This window comes from Panthera tigris, chromosome B3 (assembly GCF_018350195.1).
Source record: "Panthera tigris isolate Pti1 chromosome B3, P.tigris_Pti1_mat1.1, whole genome shotgun sequence".
Taxonomy (NCBI): domain Eukaryota; kingdom Metazoa; phylum Chordata; class Mammalia; order Carnivora; family Felidae; genus Panthera; species Panthera tigris.
In genome coordinates, this window is record NC_056665.1 from 146,556,118 (window position 1) to 146,566,847 (window position 10,730).

Here is a 10,730-nt window from a genome sequence, read left to right on the forward strand (position 1 = left end):
ATGTGAGATTAGATAGATAGATGGATGGATACAGAGATAGATAGATAGATAGATAGATAGATAGATAGATGATAGATTTCATCCATATAAAAGTTAATCGTGCCATTTGTGACTACATGGATGAAGCTTGAAGACATTATGCTAAGTTAAATTAGTCAGACAGAGAAAGACACATTCTGTAAAATCACACTTACATGTGGAGTCTAGAAACATCAAATTCACAGAAACAGAGTGTGCAATGGTGGGTTCCAGGGACTTAGGGGCAGGGAAAATGGGGGGGCATTGCTCAGTGTGTCCAAACTTCCAGTTAGAAGATAGACAAAAAGCTTCCATGGGTCTAATGTATAGTAAGATGACAATAATTAATATACATATTGTATATTGAAAGTTGCTTTATGTTCTTACCATAATTAGCAGAAGAATGTCTTGACTAACTTCAACTTGGTAAACATTTCGCATTATATACATGTATCAAGGCATCACATTGTACACCTTAAACTTACATAATGTTATATGTCGATTATATCTCAATAAATCTGGGGCCAAAAAAAAAAGGTATTCCTAGAAGACATTCCTATACACATTTGGCTAGTAATAATTTAACGATGCATGGACATGACTGCAAATCATACAATATGTGATATTAACCCTAAAGATGTTTTATGCACAGAGAAGATTTCATACAAGTGTGCATGTGTCTGTGTTGGTGGGAATAATTTCATGTGATTCTTTACACTCATAGAAACAACAGCCATAACAACAGGTGTTAGGACCCCGGTGCTAAGTAGAGATCATAGCATTTTTGAAGAAAATTAAAGGCATTATGGCCAGGGGATAGATCATGAGCAATTTGGGATGTAAAACAAAACAAAACAAAACAAAACAAAACAAAACAAAACAAAACAAGAGCGGTGAACACTTTTCCTTATTGTGATTGGAACATAACATAAGATCTGTGTTTTCTTTCTACATCTCACAGGTTTGGACTCCATTTCCCATATGAATGGCTTCCTTTGTGCTTAGTTGATATTTTGCAGTGACACATTTTCATTTGCTTCTTTGTTCCTTTTGTGCACATTCTTTAGATAGATCCTTTGGGTTTACCATGCCCTTACACAAAACACTTTAAAGCCGTAACAGTCTATTGTCAACTGATAACTACTTAAATTCAATCCCATGGACAAGTACACTTTAACAGCTCCACACCACTCCCCACTGTACTGATGTCACAGGCCACATCTGTATGTATTTTGTACCCATGAACATTGATTTATAGTCACACTTGATGCTTTTGTCTTTTGAATCTCACAAAAGAATTGGAAGGGTAGTAGAGGGGTAATGTCAGCCTCATAGCAGCCTAAGATGTCCCTGTGTTGTCTCTCACACCCCTCCAAAACTTGGCATCCATCCACAAACAAATGTGCATTTTGGGGCCCTGTGGGATCCAGCTCCATATGCCAATGGACCCCTGAATAGTCTTCCCTACACATGCATAGGTGAACATACCTGAGTGTGGCTTTGGAGTCTACAGTGACCCCTGAACCTGCTCCACCTTTCTTGTCTGTGGTCTCCGAGGTTCTGGGAAACAGTCTTAGTTGATCACACATGGACTGGAGTCTTTGTGGAAGTCCAACTTTCCAAAGAAAGTGAAAACTCTAACTTTAAATGATATCTTCATTCCCCCCATCCTTGTGCATTGTAGCATTATTTACAAGAACCAAAACACCCTATGTGTCCTCAGACAGAAGAATGGGTAAAAAGAAGTGTGGCCTGTATGTACAGTGGAATTTTATGATTCGTCCGTAAGAAAGAATGAAAATTTGCCCTTTGCGACAACATGGGTGGATCCTGAGGGCATCAGGATAAGTGAAGTAAGTCAGACATGTGGGAAATCAAATAGGTATGTCCTGGTGTAGGACATTACAGGGAACACATTGCAAAGCAGAACACTGCTTTCTGGCTTTGCTGAAAACAGCAGGCAATGCTTTGCTTGTGTGGTTAATGTGTATCTAGGAGTCACTAACTTCCCTTATCTCATTAACGTATATCTAGGGAGCACTCATCACCCTTATCTAGTTCATATAGACCTAGGGGGCACTCGCTTTGCTTATCGATTTAATGTAAATCTAGGGGACACTCAGTTCCCTTATGCAGTTAATGTAATTCTAGTGGGAACACTAAAGTTCACTTATTTAGTTAATATTGATCTAGTGCAACTAGTTCATCTAAATCTAGGGGGCACTGCGCTGATTTAGTTGAAATAAATTTAGGGGAACTCACTGTGATTATCTAGTTAATGTAAATCTAGGGGGCACTCAGTTCCCTTATGCAGTTAATGTAAATCTAGGGATCATTCACTTATCCAGTAAATTTTTATGTAGTGGGCACTCATTTCACTCACCTAGTTAATGTGAATTTATGGGGCACTCATTTCACTTATCTAATTAATGTAAATCTAGGGGGCACTCATTTCCTTATCTTGTTAATGAAAATCTACGGGACACATTAGGTAAGCACACTTTGCTTATCTAATTAATGTATATCTAGGGCGCATTCAATTTGCTTATCTAGTTAATGTCAACATAGGGGGAACTCACTTTAATTATCCGGTTAATGTATGTTTAGGGGGCACTCACTTTGCTTATCTAGTAAATGCAAATCTTGGGGGCAAGCTACACTTCCCCTAGATAGTTAATATAAATCTGGGGAAACCTCACTTTGCTTATCCAGTATATGTATATCTATGGGGCACTCTCTTCCTTATGTAGTTAATATAATTCTAGGGGCACTCACCTCACTTACCTCCTTCATGTATATATAGGGGGCACTCACTTCCCTTATGGAGTTAATGTATATGTAGGTGGCACTCACTTCACTTTTCTAGTTAATATAAATCTAGGGGGCAGGTTAAACTTTGCTTATCTAGTTATGTAAATCTAGGGGTCACTAACTTCACTTATCTCGTTATTCATCTAGGGGGCACTCACTTTGCTTCTCTTGTTAACATACCTCTAGAGGGCAGTCACTTTGCCAGTCTAGTTAATGGGTATCTAGGGGGTACTCCACTTTGCTTATTTGGTTAATGTATACCTAGGGGGCACTCAGTTTATGGAGTTAATGTATATGTAGGGGGCAAGCTACACTTCACTTACCTAAGTGATATAAATCTAAGGGGCACTCACCTTGCTTATCCAGTTAATGTAAATTTAGGGACACTCACTTAGCTTATCTAGTTAATGTAAATCTAGGGGGCATGCTACACTTTACTTATTTAGTCAATATAAATCTAATGGGCACCTGCTTAGCTTATCTGATTTGTGTATATCTGAGGGGGCACTCACTTTATCTAGTTAGTAAATCTAGGGGGCACACTACAGTTCACTTATCTAGTTAATATTACTCTAGGGGGCACTCACTTTGCTTAGCTCATTATTGTAAGTTTAGGGGACCTTCACTTCTCTGATCTAGTTAATGTGTATCTAGGGGGACCTCTGTGCACACACAATGAACTTTTGTTTCTTTCCCCTGTTAATCCAGGTCCTGTGAACTTAGTTCTTGGTCCACAAGAACATTTGGTGGAGAATTTCTTCCTCCCCTTCACCTTTCTAGGCTCTAGGTTCAGCCACATTCTGCTTGTCAGCTCAGACCCAGCACTATACTTGAAGCCCACATCGCTGTGTGCTGGTGTGTAGACTCCCATCAATTAGTGGGTGTGGCCTGTTGGTGCTAGATCCTCCACAGGACCCATTCTTACTTTATCCTGAAGGTAAACTCACGTTTCCAGCACATGTATGGTGTTAACTGAATAGGTCTGCATCTGTAACACGTGTGTCCAAACAGGCAGAAGGGCTGATGTTACTCCACAGTTCACTTAGCATCCTTCTGTAGTTTACTGAGGAGGTGGCCAGGGCACCTGTTTGGCCCTCCTTCCCAAACATTCCTGGACGCATTCTTGCTGGGAACATGCAGTGTGGCTGCACGGGAATTTCAGGAGGTGCTGGGAAAGTATGATTACCTGGTTGCCCTGGAACGTGAAGAATATGTGTACACATGGCAGTCTAATACTTTGTGTAACCATGTGTCTTTGAGACAAAGTGCATGCATGGGGACACATTGGTATGACTTACAAGACTATCTGCACCAACAAGGATTCTAGGTATGAACTGAAGTGAAAATCCTGTTATGTGCTTCATGTGTTTTACATCTATTGGTGAATTATGGATACATTCTTATTCCAAAGTAATTTCTGAAACAGTTACTATTTAGTTCTGAAAATTTCCTAATCAATTACTATTAAAAAGTTGTATATTTTCAATTCAGAAGAAAATAAACAGACTTTAATATCACTATTATGATTTAAAATACATTCTAGACAACTGTAAAAATAGTAAAAAATGTTTAGAAAAAGGGTCCCTAACTTTCCACAGGCTCAACTCTGCAGGACTTCTAGGAGGTTCTTGGGAGAACCAAAGTGGAAATCCTAGGCAGACCCTCATCTAAGGATGAACTCACTGAAAAATAGAGAAAAGAAGGAGAAAAGGGGTTCATATTCATCGGGCTCCCTCAGAATGCCAGAGACATCCATAGGCACTTGTGCCTACCTTTCTGATTCATTTCACTGGGGGCTACTTTCAGCCTCATAGTCTCAGTCTCCCACATTCGGAAATTTGCTCTCCAGGGAGGCACAGCTTGCACTGGCTGGGATCGAATCCATGTCCCTTTCCCTGACAGCCCACAGACACCCCAGTGTGGGACAGGCAGTATGGGTGGGTGGTAGCCCTCCATCACCCTGAACCCATATTGGGACCAGGAAATGAGAGATTACCTGAAGAATGAGACAAAGCTCAGTGTGCAAGAGCACAGTTTTGGAGAAAATTCATGAATTTGCCCCTCAAGGAGCTTGTGGCAACTTCTCTTATTTCTGGAACCAGAAACCTCAGCCCAAGACACAGCTGCTGACTCAGGTCTTCTGCACAGAGTCTTAGGCGCCGTTTGGGCTCTTACAGGCTTACACAAATACATAGAGGCCACAAGCATGCAGTTTTCAAGTTTTATTTCAGAGTTCTGCTCAGTGACGCATCAGAGACCTGGTGTCAGGTCCATGATGTGCCTGTGGACCCCTGTGTCTCCCGCAGACCCCCGGAAACGTGGATGTTAGCTGTGCCGCCTCATTACTGTATTTTCACAGATGAGCCACGTGGATTGTCTATAGTTGTTTAGGGGTCTGGAGGCTGAATTATGCATTGTCTTGATCAACAGTCTCTTCCGTAACCTTCTGTCTGTTGATAGTTCTGACATTTCCGGCAACACCAAAGAGGAATGCAGCAATTAAGACATAGATTCTAGCAAAGATCACTCTGAGATACACCACGGATTCACGACTTTGCCTGACTGACCGCATTCTTCTTGGAGGGGGTCCACTGTCTGTGCTCCCACCAGTGCCTCGTTCAGTGCACCGTGGAGGATCCCAGCCTACGTGGCAATGGCAGTTCCTGTTATTGTTGCATATCCCTCTGTGACTGCATTTCTCCGGGATACAGTCATAGTTCAGCTGAGCCACACTGCCATTGCAGTAGGTATCCTGACAGAACTTTCCAGGAGCACAGGGGGTACCAGTTCTCACATGACCAATATCGGTTGTTCCTGTGCTACGATGCGAATCCAGCCCAAAACACCAGAACCCTGAGATCTCAGACTGATGAAATCCCACATGCTCTTGCAGCTGAGGGAGATGCGTGACGTTACTACACTGCAGCCTTCCACACTGCATGTCTGTGGGGGAACAGGGTTTAGATTTGAATACCCCTGGGTCTCTTCTGCAGTGTCCATATCGGCTGCCTTTTTGATTTATGGTATAGCAGACATTTTCACCCTTCACAGCATTTCTGCCAAAGATTTCTTGGCAGTGCATAGTGCGGTCAGTGCAGTTTCCATGATAGCAGTAGCCCTCTTCAGTGCACGGGGTTCCATCTTGCATATAGAAGTCATCAGGGCACTCCACGGACACCCCACGGCAGTATTCTGGAAGATCACATATATTTTGGATTGGCCTGCAGAGTGTCCCAGCATCGGAATAGGTGCAGTTTGTACAGCATCTGCCTGTATTACATTTGCTGCCAGGGGTTAGAATACAATCAGTCGTACAGCAGGGATTGTTGTAGCACTGCTTGAAGGAGCCACAGTCACACTGCTCACCTGGCTCCACTACATAGTTTCCACAACGATCGTGAGTCAGGCTTTTATTGAAATAGGAAAGTCCTGAGTCAAATATGCACTCACAAAAATTATTCACCACTACATGCTGCATATGAATGAAGGAACAGTTACTGAAAGAATCTGTCATAATAGGGTATTGATTCATAATGCAGGTAGACCTCCTCTGGCATGCACAAAACTGATTGTCATAAAAAATACCAATAGATAATGCAATTTTTTGGGCTACTAACACAGACAACAATAAAAAATGTCTGCCTAGAGAAGCAAGCGAGATGATGGATTTTGATCCGCATACCGCATATGGGGCTGGCTGAAACTGAAGTTCATGTGGTGCATCTTTGTTCATAAGTAAAGCTGTATGTGGTTTAAAAGCAACAAACAAGTGTCTCTGAAAGTAGATATGAATCGGACTCCCTGGCACCCGAAAATTGTTCAAGACAACTGGATCTTCCAGATTATAAATGACCATGGAGGAAATATAGTGCCTTACATCAATCCCTTGAAGCATTGAGTCAGTCAAACTAACAAGCCTTATGAGGAATCGGGCACATTTTGACACGTTGTTGAACACACTATACATTGTTTTGGAACCGAGAACAAGTCCTTTCAAAATCCCATGATGGGATGAATACAACTTACTAGAGATCCTGGGGGCTGCACTGATATTTGCTTGAGAGAACAGGGGGTTCCTAACCTCCTCATATCCCAGGTTATAAGTAGGTCCCGTTGCATTGGTGTCTGCCACTATCTGAGAAACCACATGTTCAAACCGTTGGGAATGGCTGAGGGGTCTGATTTCATAGGCAAGGTCATCCAACTTCATGATACCTTCAAGGCCCCCATAGCACGTGTCCATGGTGACCATGGAAAGAGGAATCTCCTCCAGGTAGCCGAGGTAGTAACAGTCTGGAGGGATGAAGGGGTAGTCCATCTGCAAGGCTCCCTGATCATCCTGAGTCATCATCAGCAAATGTCTGGACCAAAAGAGTTTCTTGTGCCTCATGTGGATAACATGGCTCTTTCCCCCAAAATGCAGGCTATAGGACAGCCAGCCAGGCATCTGAACGCCCTTGCCGTGGTGCAACTCCTTCTTGGGAATTACCACCTCAGAAGAGATGTAGCGCCATGAGGGACGACCTTGAGAACCTTGGACAGGAGCCAGCAATGCCCAGAGCGCAAACAGCAAGAGGGGTGCCCTCAGGGTGACCTGGTCCTCTGCCAGCCTCATGCCCCTGCTCAGGGACATCTGCCAGTGAGAATGGATAAATGGAGGATCCTCAGCAAAACCAGGTCTAGACCATCAGACAGAACAGAGGGCTGTACCAGGTGGCCAGCACCCTACACCTCGGGGCCACCTGTGGGGTTAGGTAACAGTCACAGGGTGTGGCATTGGGTGACCCCGTTCATCAGTTCACCTGGGGTGGATGTGGGAGAGTCAGGTGGGCCATGGTCAACAGTGCTCACATGGACATGGGTAGGGACTTGGACCCAGAAACACGGCTCTATTCAACACATTCCATCTTTTCTCCTTCTACTTGGATACGGGATATGCAATTATAACACACTGAACTTCTCTACCAATTCCATGTCCTGTGGTACTGCTGGGTCACTTTCTCTGGATGACTGCTTTTCCTCATTATGGAGACCAATGCTTCCTACTTCCATGGGATATGGAGATAGACTGTCAATTTTACCTTTGTACGTATTGAAAAACATCGCTTTGTAATTTTACATGTCTTATTCTGGTTGGCTATTAGTTTGCAAGCCATTTGATCCTTTTGGTTGTTGCTTTGAAGCTTCCTCTGAGTTTACTGAGGAAACATTTCCCAGTATTCTGTGTCATGATTGGTGAAGTACAAGGTTGTATTTTATTTTTTTCTTATGCCATCTGGTGAGAACAGAAGGTACTGCTGAACATGTGTGAGCCCCAGGGGATTTCCCCTCTAATCCCTTATTGTGGTTCTTTCCTGGCCTCTGGCAGTCTTATCCCATGCCAGTGAGTTTCTCTCCTCAGGTGGAGATAGATGCAGGGGAGTTGAGGTTACTTTGGCAGCTTGCACCATGGAGGCTGCACATGATCGAAAATGGTATCCACCATGGAACTCCCTTGTTTAAGTACCGTCTAGTCCTTTAAAACCCCCTGAGTTGGGTAGAAACCCTCAGAGTTGGCTTTTGGAGAAGAGTCTGCCTTTTCTCTGGGTGGCTGGCCTCCTAAATAAAGCTCAACTTCTTTTCCCATCAAAACTAAAACTTTGAACATTGACCTTTCCAGAAATACTCAGCTGAATTTGGGATTTGATAACAATAAAATGGAGAGTGGAATGGCAGTTGTCTGGGGCTGGCAGGGTGGGGAAATGAGGAGTAGATCTCAAGGGCTATGATTTTCTGTTATGCAAGATGATTAGGTTCTAGAGGGGTCTCCACATTACCCCTGTAATTAACAGTACTGTACTGTACGGTTCAAATTTTGTGAAGAGTGTTGGTCTCATGTTCAGTGAGATCCTAACACAAAACACAAGTGGAAGACACGAATTTTGCTTCTCACATGACAGTATGCTGAACGGCATGGACACACTCTCTACTGATAATGTGAAAATAATTTAAAAACATTTACATAGTTTGAATACTAACCCTGAGGATATGTCATTTACAAATATCTTCTTCCATTCCATCGTTTGCCTTTTACTTTTGTTGATTGTTTCCCTCACTGTGCAGAAGCGTGCTATTTTGAGGTAGTCCCAATAGTTCATATATGTATGTATTTAATTTTCTTGTTTTATTTTTAATTTAAATTCAAGTCTTCAGTCTTTGAGCTCCACATTTACGGGAAGTTGTCTTGTCATGATTAACTTTATGGGTTATCTTGACTGAGTCATGGGTGCCCAGATTCACCACTGTTTCTGTGGATGTCTGTGATGTGTTTCCAGAAGAGAGTGGCATTTCCTTCCATTGTTTCTGTCTGGGCATCACCCATTCCATTAAGACTGTGAATAGAATCTGATGCAGAGGGAGGAAGAATTCCCTCATTTTTACTTCCCATGTGCTTGTTTGAACTGGAACAGTGGTCCCCTCTGGCCCTTTTTATGAGAGTTATATCATCAGATCTCTACGTTCTGAGACTAGACCCTAGTTCAGAATCAGACATATTACACCACTGGTTTCCCTGGGTCTCCAGCTTGTGACAGTAGATCATGGGACTTCCCAACCTCTTTAGTCATGGAAACCAATGTGCTTTGGGTTCTGTTCCTCAGGAGAATCCAGACTAATACATGGAGATGATTTATCTCTTGTTTAGAGGAATTGAATAAAGCTGTAGCTCATTTAACGTCCTGAGTAGCAAGTGCCAGGAGGGAAGTCTCACGTTGTTTGATTGGGACAAGGGCTGGGTGAGGATAATGGGGAGCTGTGGGATCCTGTGGTCCTGGCTGCACAGGGAGTGCATTTGGGACTCCTCTAATGGTTCAGCTGTTGTGCCTCAGGAAATCTGTAATTCACTCATGTTGAGGGACAGGAGTAAGCAATGGAAACATCTGTGTCTTTTGTGCATGTTAGTGCAGTTTTCCTATGACAACAGGTATCTAATTCAGCGAGTTAATAGGTACGCACAGAATCCTGTGTCCAGAGAGGCTCCCTGGGGAAACTGCTGTGTGGATAGGAAGCCCCAGACCCTGACAGGAATCCTGCCTGTAACCTCCATCTGCACCTGCTCCTGGCAACACAAAGCAGAATTGTGCATAGTGTGCGCCCCCTGGTGGTGCTGATCCCCTCCTGCAGGGAGGTTTGCGTGTGGGCTCCCAGTGATGTCCCCTCACCCAGTCTCTTGCACAGTAATATGTGGCCATGTCTTCGGCCCTCAGGTTCATCTGCAGATACAGCGTGTTCTTGGCGTTGTCTCTGGAGATGGTGAATCGGCCCTTCACGGAATCTGCGTAGTATGTGCCACTTCCATCAGTATCAATCCGTCAGACCCACTGAAGCCCCTTCCCTGGAGCCTGGCGGACCCCGTTCATGCTGGAACTACTGAAGGTGAATCCAGAGGCTACAACGGTGAGTCTCAGGGACCCCACAGGCTGCACCAGGTCTCCCCCAGACTCCACCAGCTGCACGTCACACTGGCCACCTGCAGACGCAAGATATCTTGGTCAGGAAACTGTCACACATCCGCTGGTTCTCACTCATATCCACTCACATACTCAGTGTCTCTCGTTCACCATGAATTACCTTTTAAAAAAGCAACAAGGAAAACCAAGCCAAGCACATACTCCATGGTGAGGTGTCTGTGTTCTGTCCTGATCACAGAATGGGAACACCTGGGACCCCTGGAGCTGGGGCTCCTCTCCCAGCTGCACGGTCGGGATGGGCTGGTTTCATCAGCACAGAGAGGGCCCTATTTGCATGTCCTCTTACATATATATCACACTGCAGACTTAGATTTGATTCTTTCAAAGTGAATGGCAGGTTTAGGGATGCACTTCTACATTAGTTTGTGTGGATGGTGCTGTGACAATATGAAT

At 43.8% G+C, this 10,730-nt stretch overlaps 1 protein-coding gene and 1 pseudogene across 1 annotated transcript; both read right to left on the reverse strand.

The window, feature by feature from the left end:
- Positions 1-5,036: 5,036 nt before the first annotated feature.
- Positions 5,037-7,581, reverse strand: LOC122239741 (disintegrin and metalloproteinase domain-containing protein 21-like). The gene has a single exon (XM_042990762.1). The coding sequence runs from the start codon at positions 7,460-7,462 to the stop codon at positions 5,237-5,239; it is 2,226 nt and encodes a 741-aa protein (XP_042846696.1). The 5' UTR covers positions 7,463-7,581; the 3' UTR covers positions 5,037-5,236.
- A 2,213-nt stretch (positions 7,582-9,794) lies between these two features.
- On the reverse strand, positions 9,795-10,483 carry LOC122239541 (annotated as a pseudogene).
- Between the last annotated feature and the right edge of the window lie 247 nt (positions 10,484-10,730).